The 18,032-nt window shown below is 58.1% G+C and overlaps 3 protein-coding genes across 4 annotated transcripts; all 3 read left to right on the top strand.

Annotated features, from left to right (window-relative positions):
- The first annotated feature begins 59 nt into the window (after nt 1–59).
- Nucleotides 60–5,647, top strand: STOML1 (stomatin like 1). Its single transcript, XM_061349968.1, has 7 exons — nt 60–360; nt 538–644; nt 761–910; nt 1,387–1,590; nt 2,316–2,526; nt 3,660–3,869; nt 4,688–5,647. Exons 1-7 carry the CDS (start codon nt 213–215, stop codon nt 4,888–4,890), a joined length of 1,233 nt encoding a protein of 410 aa, XP_061205952.1. The 5' UTR covers nt 60–212; the 3' UTR covers nt 4,891–5,647.
- Nucleotides 5,648–6,643: 996 nt separating this feature from the next.
- LOC133210512 (protein PML-like) lies at nt 6,644–11,592 on the top strand. 2 transcript variants are annotated; one of them, XM_061349973.1, is made up of 4 exons: nt 6,644–6,704; nt 7,586–8,058; nt 8,961–9,529; nt 10,674–11,592. In XM_061349973.1, exons 1-4 carry the CDS (start codon nt 6,684–6,686, stop codon nt 11,480–11,482), a joined length of 1,872 nt encoding a protein of 623 aa, XP_061205957.1. In that variant the 5' UTR covers nt 6,644–6,683; the 3' UTR covers nt 11,483–11,592. The 2 variants fall into 2 exon arrangements, with proteins under 2 accessions (XP_061205957.1, XP_061205956.1); XM_061349972.1 differs by having other exon boundaries at nt 10,656–11,592.
- Nucleotides 11,593–13,753: 2,161 nt separating this feature from the next.
- Nucleotides 13,754–17,801, top strand: LOC133210513 (zona pellucida sperm-binding protein 3-like). Its single transcript, XM_061349974.1, has 11 exons — nt 13,754–13,876; nt 13,917–13,936; nt 14,057–14,750; nt 15,718–15,836; nt 15,912–16,015; nt 16,200–16,377; nt 16,461–16,581; nt 16,923–17,014; nt 17,191–17,333; nt 17,460–17,549; nt 17,633–17,801. Exons 3-11 carry the CDS (start codon nt 14,355–14,357, stop codon nt 17,746–17,748), a joined length of 1,359 nt encoding a protein of 452 aa, XP_061205958.1. The 5' UTR covers nt 13,754–13,876; nt 13,917–13,936; nt 14,057–14,354; the 3' UTR covers nt 17,749–17,801.
- The last annotated feature ends 231 nt before the right edge of the window (nt 17,802–18,032 follow it).

Below are 18,032 nucleotides of genomic sequence, written 5' to 3'. Positions count from 1 at the left end.
CCCGGCAAGGAAAGCTCCTGAAGGATGTGGTATCTTCTAGCCAGCATCCTCCGTGATAGCAGCTCTCCGGAGCACGTCAGGTCTCCGGGCAGCCAGGCAGGGACGCTGGGTCGGGCTGGGGACAGGCTGAAGCCATGCTGGCCGTAGTGCCGGGAGCACAGAGCCAGGCTTAGGATGCTCTGAGCACCAGCCCAGTGCAAAGCACCTGCACCATGTTCAGCCGGTCGGGATACCAGGCCCTTCCCTTGGGAGACTTTGACCGCTTCCAGCAGTCCAGCATTGGGCTCTATAGTGCCCAGAAGGGCTTCTTCTCCTTTGGATCCAAGCAGGACTCTCTGGGGCCAGCTGGGAATACCACAGGTGAGTGCCAACCTTAGGAGGGGTGTTGCCGCTTCTCTCCCTATTGCTGTAGGGTGTCCCACTGGCTGGGTGGCCCCTGCGCTTCCCTGGGGTGCATGGGGGAGAGGCTTGGACTGGGGGTTCACAGGCAGGGCAGGGGGGTTGGAGCAGGTACATCTCTCTTTCACCCCACTGCAGAGTCCTCCCAGGGTTGGCTGTCCTGGATCTGCCATGGGCTTATCACCTCCTTGGTCTTCTTGCTGATGGTTGTCACCTTCCCCATCTCAGGCTGGTTTGCCTTGAAGGTAAGGGAGGAAGGCAGGGCAGGAGTGGGATGACAACCCATCCTCCATAGGGAGGAGTGCTCCCAGCTGCCCCTGGTCCCTTTGCTTCAGCCCTGCTCCAAGCTTTCCCATTGCAGATCGTGCCCACCTACGAGCGAATGATCATCTTCCGCCTGGGCCGCATCCGGGCGCCGCAGGGACCTGGCTTGGTCCTGCTGCTCCCCTTCATCGACCACTGGCAGCGAGTGGATCTAAGGACAAGGGCCTTCAACGTGCCCCCCTGCAAGGTAAGCAGCCGCAGGCTTCAGGGCAGGATGGAGAGGCACCTTAAAATACCCAGAGCACATGGATTTTGGGGTGGTCTGACCCTTGGTGCTGTGCATGGACCCAGCTTTCAGTTCCTCCTCGGGCTGTAGATGATGCTGTGAAGGCAGAGTCCTCACCTCTCTGCAGCTGAAAAGCTCCTCTTGACTTTGCATACCTTGTTCAATGGGTGTTCCTGCCTGCAGGCATCTCAAAAACATCCATCCCTATCCTTTCCAGATGTCTTTCAGTCACAGTCCCATGCTGGAAACTGTCCTCACCATTCAGGCTAGCCCAAACTTCATCATTTGAGTTGGTTTCATTTCTAATGACCTTCTCAAAGAGACCTAGAGCTGCCTGCCAGCTGGGGAACAAGTGAATGCCTTTGCTCCCAGGCTCTGTGCACAAGGGTTGGGCAATGGGGCAGAGAGGAGAAGAGATCCTGACCCCTCTGCTCCAGCTGACCTCCAAGGATGGGGCCATCATCTCCATGGGTGCCGATGTCCAGTTCCGCGTGTGGGACCCCGTGTTGTCTGTCATGATGGTGAAGGACCTCATCGCGGCCACCCGGATGACGGCGCAGAACGCCATGACCAAGACCTTGATGAAGAAGAGTCTCCGTGAGATCCAGGTGGAGAAGCTGAGGATCGGGGAGCAGCTCCTGGTGAGGACTGCCCCAAAGCCTTGGGCTCTTGGTGTGAAAGCAACAGCAAGGGAAAGATGGAGCTGCTCCAAGTCCATCTGGCCATGGACCTGGCCAAGGAAGGGAGCTGGGAGAACGTGCTGATTAGTGGGAAGCAGGTATCTTCAGCCTGTGGAGCTCTGTGCCTTGTCTCTAAGGGCTTTTTGGCCACAGAGGAAAGCCCACATGGTGTTGGCAGGCTTAAATCTGACCCCCATATCTCCACCAGGAAAATGCCTGGAGGGCTGCAAACTGGGAGGGCAGCAGGACAGTGTTGGCAGAGGGGTGATGAGTCATGTCTGCAGCCAACCTGGGCCAGGCCAAGATCTTGTGTGCTGAATGTCTACAAGGGATTAGATATATTATTATATAGGGAGCACCATACCAGGATGTGCTACCCAAAGGGAAGCAAGGAAAGAGCCAGCCTGGGAGGGAGCTGTGGAAAGGGGAACCAGACAGAGCTGTCCTCCTTGTCCTGACCTCCTCCATGCCAGGGCAGCAGGGCTGAACGTAAGCATGGACAGCTTGGAGGAGCTGGACTATTGAGCCTGGTCCAACACCTCACATCTAAAGCTGGTGGGTAGCAGAAGTGTAAGCTATTGGATGCCCATGGTTGGTGTGCTATGGTTGGATGCTCTCCATGGCCTTACCCAGCTCTGCTCTGTGGCCTCTTCCCAACACCTCTCCCTTTCTCCCCGGCTCTGCAGCTGGAGATCAATGACATGACCAAGTCCTGGGGTCTGGAGGTGGACCGTGTGGAGCTGAGCATGGAGACTGTGCTGCAGCCACCCCGGGATTGCCCTCTGGCTGCTGTGCCACCCGTGCCCGGGCTGGATGGCACCATTCAGCAGCTGGCTGCCCACTTCTTCAGCAGCACCCTGGCTGGGGCAGGCAGCGGGACCGGTGCTCCAGAGGCAGGTAATGGATCTGTGTCTCTGCTTGGGACGTCCCTCCTGCCCCGTGACCCCGTGTCCTTTGGGTGTTTGACACAGAAGTCAAAGTCTAGGAGATACCATGCTCCTATGAGCACAAACAGGGGGGAGGAGAGAGGAGAGCTTCGGGCACAGCTCCAAACCTTTCCTACAAGGCACTGGGGAGGGCAGGAGCAGATCTGCAGGAGCCTGGGCTCAAAACCAGCTCAGTTCTCAGTGTTCCCAGCAGGCAACCCCAAGCCTCAGCTTGCCAAGAGTCACACTGAGGGCAGTGGGGGTTTGTTGGGGTTTTTTCCAGAAGCCCTGCACCAGTTTGTGTCCTGCTGTTTCTTTCAAGGATAATTTTCCACCCCCTGGTAGCACAGGAAGAGTAACCCATGGCAGACAGTAGGAAATGGCAAAACAAGGGGTTTTCTTCTTGCTTAGCTGAAAAACACAGAATCATAGAATAGTTAGGGTTGGAAAGGACCTTAAGATCATCCAGTTCCAACCCCCCTGCCATGGGCAGGGACACCTCGCTCTAAACCATATCACCCAAGGCCTCGTCCAACCTGGCCTTGAACACTGCCAGGGACGGAGCATTCACAACCTCCCTGGGCAACCCATTCCAGTGCCTCACCACCCTCACAGGAAAGAATTCCCTCCTTATATCCAATCTAAACTTCCCCTGTTTAAGTTTTAACCCATTACCCCTTGTCCTATCACTGCAGTCCCTAATGAAGAGTCCATCCCCAGCATCCCTATAGGCCCCCTTCAGATACTGGAAGGCTGCTATGAGGTCTCCACGCAGCCTTCTCTTCTCCAGGCTGAACAGCCCCAACTTTCTCAGCCTGTCTTCATATGGGAGGTGCTCCAGTCCCTGATCATCCTCATGGCCTCCTCTGGACTTGTTCCAACAGATCCATGTCCTTTTTATGTTGAGGACACCAGAACTGCACACAATACTCCAAGTGAGGTCTCACAAGAGCAGAATAAAGGGGCAGGATCACCTTCTTCGACCTGCTGGTCACGCTCCTTTTGATGCACTGGTTAAGTGGGTTCCTTTACTCTGGAGACCTCCTGTGGTGGGTCCATGCAAAGCTCACCGCCTCACAGCGTACCCTCTGCTGTCCCCAACAGACAGTGTGGAGACCGTGAATGAGAAGGAGCCTCCCGCCACTCCCCTCCTTGCCAGCAGTGCCCAGAGGAAGCCCAGCACGGATGAGCTGCTCGCAGCAGTGGAACCCATCCTCTCTGAGGCCCTGGTCAGCCAGGTGGGAGCATCCTACCAGGTCAACATCGCCCTGCCCAGCGGCGCCTGGAGCACCTACTTCATAGACCTCTCCTCAGGTCACTACTCTGGGGTTGCTGTGTTGGAAGCGGGGGGATGTGTTGAGCCTGTGCCCTGTCTTCACACTGTGAACTCCCAAGCTTGGTGATCAGAGGTCCCAAACCAAGCCCATTTGGTGGCTCCAGGAGAGGCAGCCCGGGGTCCATCAGCTGCGCACTGCAGCTTGGCCACCAGGGCCGTGAGTCCTTGCTCCCAAAGTATAATTTGGCTTGGGTTAAAGCCTGGATTTTTCCTTCAGAAAGAGAGTATTGGGAGAAGGTTGGCAGCTGGCTTTCCTGGTGGCTGGCAAAGTGGGGTGGGTGGCTGAGGCCTCAGGGTTTGTTAGCTGTTGATGCCACTGGCCTAAGGGGGTAGCAGTGGAGGGACATGAGAGGACAGCACCTTGGGATACTGCCATGCTGGAAGATGCCCTAAGCCATCCCCCCCTGATTGCTGATGGTTTTCCTGGTGGCCATGGCAAAAGTAGGATGAGGCTTGGGGGTAGACCACTGTAACAGGACATTGGTGGAGCAGCACAAGAGACATTTATCTTCATAAGGAGGAAGCACTCCTGTCTCCAAAATCATAGAATCACAGACCGGTTTGGGTTGGAATGGGCTTTAAAGATTGTCCAGTTCCAAACCCTCAAGTGGAAGACACCTTCCACTAGACCAGAGTGCTCCAAGCCCCATCCAACCTGGCCTTGAACGCTGCCAAGCCCTTGTTTGTCATCTGCCTCAAGTCAATCCTTATTGGAACAGTTGGGGTGAATGCCAGTGGGCAAGGCTGGATCCTGAAGCCCTCTGTTCCTCCTTCTCCCACCCGTTGTGTCCTACAGGCAGCGGCCGGGCTGGCCATGGCGTGCCCGAGGGCATCCCTGATGTCATTCTGGAGGTGGCAGAGAAGGACCTGCAGGACCTCTTCTCAGGTGACCTGCGCCCCTTGAGTGCCTACATGAGCGGGAGGCTGCAGGTGAAGGGCGACCTGCACCTCGCCCTGAAGCTGGAGGAGCTCATCAAGGCGATGAAGCAGCATAGATAGAGCAGAGCATGCGTGTGGGTGCGTGTCTGTGTGCATGCGTCTTTGTAGGTGTGCGAAGGCAGGGGACGTGCAGGGGTGCTGCACAACGGGGGCCTTGTCCTGCTGGAGCTTCTCCCTGTGGAGGCTGCAGGAGTCGGTGAAGACCTGAGCAGGGAAACTGAGGCTGAACGCCATTGCCAGTCCTTGTCCTTGCCTTTACCCACCCTGCCCATCCTTTGCTTACAATGGGATGAGAATCCCATGAGAAGATGGGATGCGGTCGGCACCCCAGCATGTGCCAGTTTGCTTCCATGTCCCTTGGCCAATATGCCACTAGGGCACAGCCTGATGTCCTGGTGCTCCCGTGATGGGCTGCGTGGCCAGACTGGAAGAGGCATGAACTGAGCAGGTTGGATTGAGAAGAGCTCGGGGACACTGTGACCACGCACAGTAGCCAGAGGATGGGCAGCCAAAGCAGGGCACTAGGGCTGGCTGGACCAGGCTAACGGGATACTGGCATCCATGGGGAAGGAGCAGAGGTGGTGATTCTGGGAATGACCTGCCTTGGAGGTACCCAAACCTTCCTGACACAGCAGTTTGGAACAAGCAATTGCTCTAATTTGTGCTTCAAAGTGCTTTTGCATGTGTGCTGTGAGGCCTGTCCGTGGGGCACGTGGACTGTACATAGGCATATATGGATACTTATTTATTTTGTAAGCTTCCTTTCTATCAGCTCTCGATGGACAATAAACCTGGTCTGCAGCCTTGTGCTTGGGCAGCAATGGCTGATGTCTTCCGCACCCCTTGGTGCCTCAGTTTCCCCAAAGGACCACAGGTAAAGAGGTGCTGGCATCAAGAAGGCTGCGTGGTGTGACTCCATCTCACCATAGGATCATGATGAAGCCATGAAGTCCTGCCACGGTGAGGAACATGTGTCAGGATGCTCCCCTGCTAGGGATGCTCAGCCCCAGCAGCCCCCAGCCCCCAGGGGTTAACATGTCTTGGCAGCTTTACCAGGCCCCAGGGCGCTTTGCTGGACCAGTGGGACAAGCCTGGCAGGTTTGTGTCCTGTACAGGCCAGGGACAAGGGGCAAGGAGGGTGGAAATGTTTCCAGAATTGAAACGTTGCATGGGTGCAATGAGGTCAAACCACCTCCTGAACATCTCCTTCAAAGCCTGGGGGTGGGTGGCCCCAGCCTAAGGCAAGCTTTGGAGACCCTCAATGCAGGGGAGGTGACGGTAGTGCCCTGCTATGCCCTGCCCCTTTGGGGATGCCACGCTAGGTGAGTCCCAAGGGTTCCTGGTGGTCCCCTCTCCGTGGTGGTCCCCGTGGTGCAGGTGTTTAGAGGGGTATCGATGCCTTGCATGAAGGGGCAAAGAAGATCCAGGACACAGCCCCGAGGACAAAGAGGGATGTGGAAATCCTCTCCAAGGTGGGGGGCAGTCCCTGACCCCCTCTCAACCTTGGGGTGCAGGGGGATGGGCTGGTTTCGCACTTTCGCACGGCTCCCTCTCCCCGCCGGGGTGAGTGCGGCAGGGCACTAGGACCCTGCAGGGCGAGGCCGTTCCTTGGCAAAACGCCTCCTTTCGGGGGGTCTCGGGGTGCCCCCCGGCTTCCTTCCCTATGGGAACGGACACCCCCGCTGGGAAGCTCCCTCCGGTTGTGACGGAGGGGGGGGAGCGGGCTCTGCGCAGTCCCGCCCCGACACGGAGGAGGAGTTACGGGAAGCGCGGAAGGAACCGAAAGCGCCGGGAGGACGGGGTGGGGGGGCGGTGGGGGGGTTTCGGGCTGGTCCGGCACTGCAGACCCCGCCATGCCCGGCTCCGGCACCCGGGTGAGCGCCGCCTGCCCCCGGGGTGGAGCGGGAGGTGGGCTCCAGGCTGCGGAGGGTCCGGGGCAGGGAGAGGCGGGTCCAGGCCAGCGGGAAGCAGTCGGGGAGGTGCGGGTAAGGGCGCTGGGGTGCTACGGCCCTTTACTGGTGGGTGTTAGGGTCCGCCCCCCCCGCTGCCAAAGCATAGGGGTGGGATGGAGGGAGGGAGGGAAGAGTGGGGACGGGGGGGCAGGGAGGATGGTCCCACCGTGGCAGGGTGACATCCAGAGGTCTTTGGATCGTGGAATCGTGGAATGGTTTGGGTTGAAGGGAGCTTAAAGCTCACCCAGTCCCAACCCCTGCCACAGGCAGGGACCCCTTCCACTGGAGCAGCTTGCTCCAAGCCCCTGTGTCCAACCTGGCCTTGAGCACTGCCAGGGATGGGGCAGCCACAGCTTCTCTGGGCACCCTGTGCCAGCGCCTCAGCACCCTCACAGGGAAGAGCTTCTGCCTAAGAGCTCAGCTCAGTCTCCCCTCGGGCAGGTTCAAGCCATTCCCCTTGGCCTGTCCCTACAGGCCCTGCTGAAGTCTCTCTCCAGAACCCTTGTACATGTGTCCTCTGTGCCTCATCCTCTGCACTGCAGCCCCCCCAGCCCCATAGCCAGAAAACTGTCCTGTTGCTTCTTTGCTGCAGGGGAGGGGGGGAAGTGCTCAAGGCCATTCCATCCAACCTTACCACGGTGCATGGGCCACATCTGGCCTGTTCATAGGGCCTGGGCATCACTGGTGGCTCAGTGGTTGCTCTAAATAGGGTTTGTGGGTTACCTTCCTCCCCCAAGGTTTAGTCTCATAAGCTGTTAAATCTAACCCCTGCACTCACTCCTCTTCCTCCCTCCCTTCCCAAGCTCCTAGAAGATGAATTCCAGTTCATCCTTTGCGAGGGCTGTGGGCAGGAATCGCCCAACCTCAAGCTCCTCACCTGCCTCCACACCTTGTGCCTTGGCTGCCTGAGCAAGAACAAACCCATCGAGCAGTGCCCCGTGTGCCAGATGCCCACCCCGCAGGCCAGCGCCATTCCCGACATGGACAACCTGCTCTTCATCAACCTGCAGGCCAGGCTCAAGGTCTACAAGAAGATCATTGGTGGAGATGAGTTGTTCTGTGACAACTGCAAGAAACCCAGTGAGTTCTGGTGCTCTGAGTGCGAGGAGTTCCTCTGCACCAAGTGCTCTGAGGCCCATCACCGCTATATGGCAAGCCACCAAGCCAAGAGGGTGATGGACATCAGGGCAGGGTCTGCTAAGGACTTCCTTGAGGGCACCCGGAGGACCAGTAACTTCTGCTGCTCCAACCCGGCCCATAAGAACCAGACTGTAAGGTAGGTCAAAGAGGTCTGTCCCCAGCTGGGTTGATTCTCTTGGGGCTAGTCCCTGATGGGACTGAGCAGGGTGTCCCTGTCCCTCTGCTGCCCTGGTTTCACCATGTTGTGGAGGAGATGGGGGTAATAGTGACCGGTGGGTTCTAGGGCATGGATGGCTTGGATGGAGCCAGGCTCAAGGTGGTGATGGAGAGTGGGGACAGGGTAGACCAAAGGAGGGGAGTGTGTGGGGTGCTCCTTGCTAGGATAAGGAAGATGAGGTTGGTGGAACTCAAGCAAGAAGAAGGCCTATTGCTTCAGCTGCTGTGCTGGACAGCAGAGGAGGGTGGGCTTTCTGCTGGTGCCAGGCCAGCTTGGAGAGGGCCTGGGGAGCAGCAGGGGTGCAGCGCAGGACGAGATTTAAATGCCCTCAAGGGCAAGTGCAAGCAAGAGCAGAACGGGCTGGAGCATCTGTGGAGGCCAGCACTGCTGCCAGCCGTGATGCAATCCCTGCCTCCCTGTGTCCCTAGGCCACTGCTTCCCAAGGCTACCAGAACATACGTAAGGGATGGGCGATGATCTCCACTCCCCACTCGTTCTATTCTTGATCTCTTCTGGAGATCAGATGCTCTTTGCTCCTCTGTTCTCCTACGTAACCCCAATCAGTGGTCACGGAGGGGCAGAGAGCCCCTTCCTTCACCGCCCTTGCAGCGTGTGGATGGATGCCTCCCATCCGCAGCCCTTGCGCAGCGGCTGTGTCCAGCGCAGCAGAGGAGCAGGCACCTGTGCAGGGTGACCCCAGGTGTTGTTTCCCCCTGGGGGGAGCCTAAGCCCAGGCGTGGCCCCAGCACGGTGCCCCCTGGGTGCGAGGGGTGCGCAGGGCAGGGTGCGAGCTGGCGCCGTGGCTGTGCTTGTCCCCGCAGCATCTACTGCCAGCAGTGCGAGAAGGCGCTGTGCTGCTCGTGCGCGCTGCTGGACAGCCGGCACACGGCCTTCTGCGACATCCGCAGCGAGACCCAGCGCCGGCAGCAGGAGCTGGGCACCGTCACCCGCGCCCTGCGGCACCAGCGCGGCGGCTTCGAGGCCACGTGCGCGGCGCTGCGGGAGGAGGCGTCGCGGCTGGAGCGGGCGCAGCGGGAGCTGCGGGAGCTGATCCGGCAGCGCGTGGAGCAGCTGGTGCGGGTGCTGCGGCGCGAGGAAGAGGAGCTGCTGGGGATGCTGGAGGCGCGGCAGGAGCAGGGCCGGCGGGAGCTGGCGCGGGAGCTGCAGCGCGTGGAGGGGGTGCTGCGGCGCATGGAGGCGGGCGAGCGGCTGGTGGAGAAGATGGGCCTGTACGCCACGGAGCAGGAGGTGATGGACATGCAGCCCTTCATCAAGGGCGCGCTGCAGGACCTGCAGCGGGCTGCGGTCAGGAGCCAAGCGCTGCCCGTGGGCTTCGCTGAGTGCAGAGCCCGGCTGCAGGCGCTGGTGGAGCGCGTCGAGGGGTACGCAGGTGAGGAGGCACTTGGCCAGGTGGGGTGGTAAGGGGGGACCGAAAGAGCTGAAGGTTATAATCCCTGGATAGACCTTATTCTCCATGGGTCTCCTTCCACGTGGAGCCTTGATGGCCCTTTGCCTCCAGCCTTTGCTCACGTGATGGGCACAATCCAACCTCTCCCAAGGGTGGGATGCAGTTGTTGCATCCATCAGTTCCAAATCAACCTTTGTCCCTGTCATGAGGAATACGACAGTCCCTCAAACAGAGGTTGATGGGGAGGGAGCATGAATTGCTTGGTATGGAGCCATGCCATGGGTTGAGGGATAAGGGAGCTGCATGGCACCTGGATGGAGATGGGGCACTTGGAGCTGGGGCTTACAGAGGCTGCTGCAGCAAGGAGGAAGCGGGTGGAAGGGTTGGATCAACTCTGCATCCTCTCTGAGATAGGTTTGTACTGGTGACACCTGCAGGTCCCTCAGGGACCATAACCACCCTGCTGGCCACTGACTGCTTCTGCTCTTCATGTCTCCAGCCCCTTTGGCTTTGCTCAACATTTGTCCATAACCACATCTGGGGCAATTCCCCTTTGGGCTGTTGGTTACCACCTCGGGACGGTGCATCCAGCCAGGAGGTTAAATGTTCCCTGGGAGCACTCCCTAACAGGGATGGCAAGAGGTCCATGAGCACTGCTGGGTTTGCCCAGGTCTTCCCCCCAGCTGTTTGGCAGCAGTGGTGTGGTGGAGATGCTGAAGGTTTGGGAATGGTGAAGGCCTTGGTGTCTGTGCAGGGATGGTGTCCTGGAAGATCCGGGTTGGGTCAGGAGGTGGTAGAATCCTTCCAGAAAACAGGCAGTGGGAAGCAGTGGGTGAAGAGACTTTGTGGGGGTCTTCTGCTCCCCCCTGCTGTCTTCAGACCTGGGCTATGACCGGTGTCCTTGGCCTGCTGTGGGCATCCACCACTGAGCTCCCTAGGGCAAACGCATGAGCTCTGGACCATCTGTAGCTCGTGACATAGCTATGGATGGCCCGTCAGCCCAGGGGTGATGTCCTGGTGGGCATTGTCTCTTCACCTCCCCTCTCCACCCCACCAAGCAGGCTGGGAGGACCCTACAAGCCCTCATTCTCCTTCTTCCTCCCTTCAGCCCCCGTTCCCAAAACAGGTACCTCAGCTCCCCACCACGACTCAGTGTCTGAAGAAGGGGCTACCCTCATCCTCCACCTGGAGCCTCCCAGGGGGCATTACCAACCGCATGGAGGTCTCCCCATGGGGCTGCCTGCCCCCCAGCAGCCCTGTGCCCCCGTATCGGACCCCTTCAGCAGCAGAGGACACGTGTGTCCAAGGCAGGGAGGGGATGTGTCCCCCACCCAACCCACATCTCCAGGCCTGCCGATGCAGAGGGATGAAGAAACAGAGACGGATGCCAGGTCAGCCCACGGGGACACTGTGCCTCTTCCCAGGAGCATCCAGGACTCTCTGGCCTTGCTGCAGGAAGATTTCGGTGGCTGGGCCAGGTCCAACAGGCAGCAGGCAGAAAAGCTCCTGAAGATGGGCAATCGCCTCCTGCAAGCTCAGCACAGGGCAAACAGGCACTTGGTGTCCATGACCCAGGAGATCCGGGCCATGTCCCACTCCCTGGCCAGCATCGCCTCGGCTGTGGGCCCCTTGCTGCAGGCCACGGGCAACCCCCAGGACCCCCATCCTGCAGACATGGAGTGGCCATCGCTGCCCTCTGGCATGCTGGAATTGCTGCTTCCCAGCACCCTGCAGAGGCAGGAGCCACTGCTCCCGGTGGCTGCCACGGCCCCTTCCCATGTGAGCTCCCCTCCTGCCTCCCCCCCTGCGAGCCCAGCACGCTCGGAGCCCCCCAGCCCAGCCTCCGAGGAGGAGCATCCCAAACCAAGGCATCCCAGCAGCAGCAAGCGTGGTGGGAAGCCCAGCACCAGGCTTCGGAAGCGAAGGAAGAAGTGAGGGGCTACAGACCAGGATGCTTGCCATGGGCTGCAGCTGCGCGTGATACCCTTATGGAGACCAGGGTCTCCATTTCACCTTGCTGTGCCAATAAATCCTCATGGAATGAATGGTGCATTGATCTTTTGCTGGCTTTGGAAAGGCAGCATCTCCACCCCAGATGAGCCCTTGTTACTGCACGGCAATAACATGCTTGGGAACAGCATGGTCCTACTCTTTTCTCTTGCTTTCTTTGCCAGCACGTGTGACCTCCTGGCTTGTGGGTCTGGGATGGGTGGGAAGGCAGCAGACCCAACTGGGAGAACCAGAGGAAAGGCTTTGGGATGAGGATGGGTGAATGAGCAGGCAGGTGGCTGGGAAGCCCAGCTTGCAAGCTCACTGCTGGATTTCGGCCTCAGTAGCATCTCCAAGAGGTGACCCCTCAAGGAATCACAGAATCAATGAGGTTGGAAAAGCCCTTTAAGCTCACCCAGTCCAACCATTCCCAGCACTGCCAAGGCCACCACTAACCCATGGCACTGAGGCCTCGTCTCCACGCTGTGTGAACACTTGCAGGGACGGTGCCTGCAGCCCTGCCCTGGGCAGCCTGTTCCAATGCCTGAGCACCTCTGGGGCAGGAATTGTTCCTCAGCTCCATCTAAACCTGCCCTGGTGCAGCTTGAGGCCGGTTCCTCTTGTCCCATCCCTTGTTCCTTGGGAGCAGAGCCCAGCCCTCTCCTGGCCCTGGGGCTGGCAGGGGAGATGCTTCTGCTGGCTGTGGGCCCTGAGGGCTTGGTTGCTCCTCATCCTCCTCCCTGGCTGCCCAGGAGCTGCCCAGGGCAGGGTTGGTGATGCCTATCAGGGGACTGTGAGCCCTGGTACTCACTGCAGGGGGGAATTACAGCCCCACATCTGAAAAGTGACACATCTGCCTTGGCAGGTAGAGAGCTTCTCTGCTTGGACAGCTTTGAGGAGGGCACGAAGAGGAGTGGATGAGTGCAGCCAAAGAGCTGTCAGCAGCATCCAACCCCTCTGGCCTGGGATACAAACCTCCTAAGCGGGCACACAGGGTTATCATCTTCCTACCTCTTTCCTCCTTGCTTTCCAAGCTTAAAGACAGCCCAGGAGTTGCTTGATGCACCTCATTGCTCTTTGGCTCCTGCCTCCCGATGGAGAAGGAATAAACCACTTCCCGTGCGTTTGTTGTGCATTGCAAGTGATTTCCTTTTGCTCCCCATTCCCACAGCACCCACCTGCTCAAAAAGGCAGATGTGCAGGGTGATGGGTGATGTGGTGATGGTTGCTTTGCAGCATGATGTGGCTTCTTGAGCCCACAATGCACGATGAGCCCAGGATGAGCCATGTACATGGGACATGAGCTGTCCTGCTGGTACCTGTCCAGTTTGGATCGTGCCAAACGAGCCTGATTCATCCATTCATGGGCATCTCACCTGCATCTCCAAGCAAAGCAATGAGCACACCACTGTTCACCCAGCGGCAGGGGCTGTCCCTAAAACCCTAAACAAGGGCTCCATCCAAAGCCATGCTCCTTGCTGTCACTTCCACACTCAAACTGCTTCTCTTCCCGATGTGCAGCCCCTCAGCAGGCATCCAGAAGCTCATGGGGGGTTCAGCTGCATGGACCTGCCCTGGTCCCCTCCCTCAGGGCACCACAGAGGGGACAGCCTGCTGCTGAACCACCCCAGGAAGGGATGGACTGTGCCGAGCACTGTGCCCCAGGTCTCATAATCCTCATAATCACTCGACACCATGATTATTTCTAATTATCATTAGTAATAATTATAATTACATAATAGTATTCTAATTTTTCATAACTATAATTAATCCTAGTTATTATTATTTCTAATACCTAATAGCTCTAACATTACCCCTGATACTGATTATTCCAGTCATTATTTTACTAGTGCCCATTGCCACACCAGTCCTGCCCAGGAAGCTGATGGCTCCAGGGGACAAATAGGTCAGGAAGCAGTTGACCAGCCTCGTGTGCATGAGCGTGTTCCTCCCTGTTGCTAAAATCCCGGGAAGCACAAGGAAGCACAAGGACACATGGGTGGCTGCGCTGGTGTGGACACCACCCTGTGGAGTTTGGTCCTGCAGGAGCAAGGATGTGGTTTGGGACAACTGATGGGGGTCTCCTCCTGATTCCCCCTTTTCCTTTTATTCTTCCATATGACTAGAACTCAAATTGCCACTTTTTCCTCAAAAAACCACCAACTTTTTGCTTGGTAGAGAAATGCCATCCATGATTCCCTCACATCCTGGAGTGCCCCAGCTGATATGAGCAGCTCCATGAGGATCATCACTACCCTGAAGGAGCTGGGGACAGGGACCAGTTTGGGCAGCTGAAGAGTGGGTTTGCCTTGGGAACGCATCACCCCCCATGATCTGGAGGTGGGAAATGTAATCTGGAGGTGGGATATGCAATCTGGAGGTGGGATATGCAATCTGGAGGTGGGATATGTAATCTGGAGGTGAGATGTGCAGTCTGGAGGTGGGATATGTAATCTGGAAGGTGGATGTGCAGTCTGGAGGTGGGATGTGCAGTCTGGAGGTGGGATGTGCAGTCTGGAGGTGGGTCACATCTCTGTGGGTCTTACAGGGCTGGTTGTTACCAAAAAACCAAGTGGAAACACACAGCTGGCTGCACAGTAAACTCAGCATCCCTCCCATGGGTGAGGAACCCAACCCAGCACCTCATTAGCTCATTAGAGCCCACCAATGGTTCCTTAAAGACCTGGGTGCTCCCAGCTGTTGGCAGTTACCCTTATGGGAGGCGTGGCAAGCATCACCTGCATTGGGAGTGGGAGATGTGGGCTATAAAGGGTCCCTGGGCAGCAGTTGCAGCTTGTGCTGGACCCTGGTAGGCAGGATGAGGCCTGGAAGCAGCCTGGGGTTTGCTCTTTTCTGCTCTTTGCTTGGGGGGATTGTTGCTTACAACCCCTGGGACTTCTTTAGAGGAGAGGCTGAGCTATGGAGGTACAGAGAGGATCCTTCCTTAGGCTATCCCCATACCTTCTCCCAGCCTTGGGCATGGGTGGACTTGTCCCAGCTGCAGGCTGCAGCCCCGCTGCACCCTGTGGCTGTGCGGTGCCAGGAGGCGCAGGTGATGGTCACGGTGCACAGGGACCTCTTTGGCACGGGGCGCCTGGTGCGGGCTGCGGAGCTGAGCCTGGGCTCAGCTGGGTGCCGGCCGGGGGCCCAGAGCGATGCTGAGAGCACCGTGACCTTCGTGGCTGCGCTGCACGAGTGCGGTAGCACCCTCAGGGTAAGGCTGGGGGGGGCTGGAGCCTTTGGGTGCGGGTCGTCTCTTGGTGCCTTGGGATGCTGAGACTGTGGATGCTGGAGTGGGGCCGTTATCAGGGCTGTAGGGACAGGCCAAGGGGAATGGCTTGAACCTGCCCGAGAGGAGACTGAGCTGAGCTCTTAGGCAGAAGCTCTTCCCTGTGAGGGTGCTGAGGCGCTGGCACAGGGTGCCCAGAGAAGCTGTGGCTGCCCCATCCCTGGCAGTGCTCAAGGCCAGGTTGGACACAGGGGCTTGGAGCAAGCTGCTCCAGTGGAAGGGGTCCCTGCCCGTGGCAGGGGATGGAACTGGATGAGCTTTAAGCTCCCTTCCAACCCAAGCCATCCTATGACTGGCAGGGCTGTGCTGTAGTTGGACTCGGGGAGGGTACACAAGGGATGGGGAAGTTTTCATCCTGCCCACCACAGAGGTACCGAAGTCTTCCAGGGCTCTCTGTGCTGGTGCTGCCACCTCGAGGGGAGGGCCCAGAGGACCTGGTGCTGGGAGCCACTGCAGCAGGCCAGCACGGGATGCTGCCTCAGAAGGCATCAGTGTCGCTGCTGCTTGAGTGTAGCATGAAGAGCTTAAACTGGAAGTGGCCTTGCTCCCCTGGGGGAGGCTTGGTGCTGTGAGGGTGAGCAGGTCCCCGCAGCAGAAGTCGCTCTGATACCCTGGGGATGACACTTTCCTGCCTGTTGTTCTGGGCCATGGGAACTAGAAGGGAAAACCCGGGTATTGGCTTGAACAGCTCTGCTGCTGAGCAGAGGCTGTGCTGGGACAGGCTGGAGCAGCTTTGCATCCCTGCAGCAGGATGAGGGCCACTCACCTGCATCCAGCCCATGGTCTATTGGCTGATGTTCATCTCGGTGCTGTCTCCAGGCTTCAGTGTGCTGCTCTGTGCATGTGGCCTGAAGAACAGGGCTCTTGATGCCTGGGTGATCTCTTTCCCCAGGTGACCCCCGATGCTCTGGTCTACAGTACAAGCTTAAACTACAACCCAGCTCCTCCTGGCAACCCCGTCGTCATCCGCACCAGCCCTGCCATGGTTCCTATAGAGTGCCACTACCCAAGGTGAGCTGAGGCAGGTGAGGACCAAGCAAGCCCTTCTGCTGCCATGAGGATCTAACCATGAGCATCTCTCCCCAGGAGGGATAACGTGAGCAGCAATGGTGTCAAGCCCACGTGGGTACCCTTCCTCTCCACCCTGTCCTCGGAGGAGAAGCTGCCCTTCTCTCTGCAGCTCATGAATGGTAGGTTTTGGTGAGGGTCTCCTGGTGCAGACCTCTGAGGTGCTCGTGCTTCCATCAGATGGTGCTGCTGTCACCGCAGCGCTCCTGGGGCACTGGGTTTGGTCCGGTTTGGGTGGGTACCCAGGGCCTGTTGTACTTCACTGCTTCCACCCCAAGCAGTGCCTGGTGAGCTCTCTCCTTCCAGATGACTGGAGCGCTGAGAGAGCCTCCCCCGTATTCCAGCTGGGAGAGGTCCTGCACTTCCAAGCTGGTGTCACCGTGGAGAACCACGCACCCCTGAGGCTCTTTGTGGACAGCTGTGTGGCCACCCCAACCCTGGACAGGAGCTCTTCCCCCCAATATGCTTTCATTGACTTCAATGGGTAAGAGCTGGCTGTGCCCTTGCTTGAAGAGCACCTTTCTGCAGGCTATGGCAGCTCTGAAAGTGGGATCCTCTTGTGTGCAGGTGCCTGGTGGATGGGCAGCTGGATGATTCCACCTCGACCTTTATATCCCCGAGGCCCAGGCAAGATGTGCTGCAGTTCGCAGTAGATGCATTCAAGTTTGCAGGAGACTCCAGCAACCTGGTAAATCCTTCCTAAAGCAAGTGAATTCCCTCATCTAGATGGGGTTGCGGCCTCTGGAACTCCGTTCCCAAGGCAGCTGCCTCATGGCAATGTATGAGTGAGGTCATACACTGGAGCATAGTCAAGGAGCATGGCCCTCTGAGCCAAGTATCTCCCTTGGAGACCAGTTGTGATACTGGTCAAGATGAGCCCTTCTGATGGGCTTCAATAGCTGAAGCCTCAAGTGGCTGGAAGGAAAGAGAGCCTTGGGATGTTGGTGCTCCCATTGGAAGCGAACTTCATGGTGCAGAAGGAAGCCATAAAGGCAAATGAGAGCTGAACCCTGCTCCTGTTCTCCCCAGGTCTACATCACCTGCCACCTGAAGGTGTCCCTGGCTGACCAAGCTCCAGACCCTCTGAACAAGGCTTGCTCCTTCAACAAAGCCAGCAACCTGTGAGTAGCTGGAGCAGCTTGCCCAAGGGTGAAGAGCTGGGGCTTCTCATGGGGTGCCACCTCTGGGGAAGGTGGGGTGGGATCCGGGTGGGAGGTTTTGGCTCTCTCCTTTGAGGCCCTGAAGGCCATGAGGGGTTCCCACCATCGGATGGGCTGATCACTGGGCTCTCTCCTAGCTGGGCCCCTGTGGAAGGCACCCGGGATGTGTGCTCCTGCTGTGAGGTGAGGAGCTGTGGCTTGGCCAGGGACTCCAGGAGACCCCACGCTCCATCCCGATGGCAAGGGGGACGTGCCCGGAGAGCGCTGCCCTCCCAGCCTGGTATGTCTCTGTGTGCCTCTGGGCCTTGGTCCCCATCGTGGTAACTGGCTCAGAGCTGCCTCGCTACCCCTTGGCTAATCCGAGATGCTCAAGTGCGTTTGGGTGCTCAAAGGTCCTCCCTTCCAGATCCCTTGGTGAAAGAAGCAGATGTTGTGGTGGGACCCCTCTTCATCCACAGCTGGGAGCATCACCCACTTCAGAGGATGCCTTCACAAGGTAGGGCAAATCCAGGGGAGGGGAGGGCTTGTGTGGCAGGTCCTGGCTCTGGCCATAACCACCTCCTTGCTTCTCCTTCCTAGATGCAGCCCAGTTGTGGATGGTTTTGGGGCTGGCCACGGTTGCTGGTTTGGTCATTGTGCTCCTCGCTGTTGTAGGAGCTCTGGCTGCCTGCCGGAAGCTGAGCAACCCTGTTTAATTCAGATGCCACCTTTCAGAGCCTATCCAGTAATAAAGTGTAAGTTGAATGACTGAGGGGTTGAGTGAAGAAGTCTTATTGGAGAGGCAGCCAGACCTTCATGCTGACTCTAAGTGTGCTGCTTTGAGTCTCCAAACCCAACTGAAGCATCTTTCTCCTGCCCCCCCATGTTCTCAGCTCTGTACAGCCTTTACACCCCCATGAGCAGAGCTGGCAACTGGATGCCAACACAAAGCACTACCCAGATGCCTTTCCTTGTCTGCACAAGCATGGAGTTCTACCTC

This window comes from Neopsephotus bourkii, unplaced genomic scaffold, assembly GCF_033783945.1.
Source record: "Neopsephotus bourkii isolate Nb327-2 ecotype Australia unplaced genomic scaffold, CSIRO-AGI_Nbou_v1 NB_463, whole genome shotgun sequence".
Classification (NCBI taxonomy): Eukaryota; Metazoa; Chordata; class Aves; order Psittaciformes; family Psittacidae; genus Neopsephotus; species Neopsephotus bourkii.
Note: the sequence above shows the minus strand (reverse complement) of the source record. Positions and strands in the feature narration are given on the sequence as shown.

Bases quoted from the DNA above. Each gene is read 5' to 3' on its own strand.
- LOC133210512 (XM_061349972.1), top strand. From the start codon at position 6,684: ATGCCCGGCTCCGGCACCCGG. The intron at 8,059-8,960 runs GTAGGTCAAAGA...TTGTCCCCGCAG, and splicing joins CATAAGAACCAGACTGTAAG to CATCTACTGCCAGCAGTGCG. The intron at 9,530-10,655 runs GTGAGGAGGCAC...TCCTCCCTTCAG, and splicing joins GCGCGTCGAGGGGTACGCAG to CCCCCGTTCCCAAAACAGGT.
- LOC133210513 (XM_061349974.1), top strand. From the start codon at position 14,355: ATGAGGCCTGGAAGCAGCCTGGGGTTTGCTCTTTTCTGCTCTTTGCTT. The intron at 16,378-16,460 runs GTAAGAGCTGGC...TCTTGTGTGCAG, and splicing joins GCTTTCATTGACTTCAATGG to GTGCCTGGTGGATGGGCAGC. The intron at 17,550-17,632 runs GTAGGGCAAATC...TCTCCTTCCTAG, and splicing joins TCAGAGGATGCCTTCACAAG to ATGCAGCCCAGTTGTGGATG.
- STOML1 (XM_061349968.1), top strand. From the start codon at position 213: ATGTTCAGCCGGTCGGGATACCAGGCCCTTCCCTTGGGAGACTTTGAC. The intron at 361-537 runs GTGAGTGCCAAC...ACCCCACTGCAG, and splicing joins GCCAGCTGGGAATACCACAG to AGTCCTCCCAGGGTTGGCTG. The intron at 911-1,386 runs GTAAGCAGCCGC...CCTCTGCTCCAG, and splicing joins TCAACGTGCCCCCCTGCAAG to CTGACCTCCAAGGATGGGGC.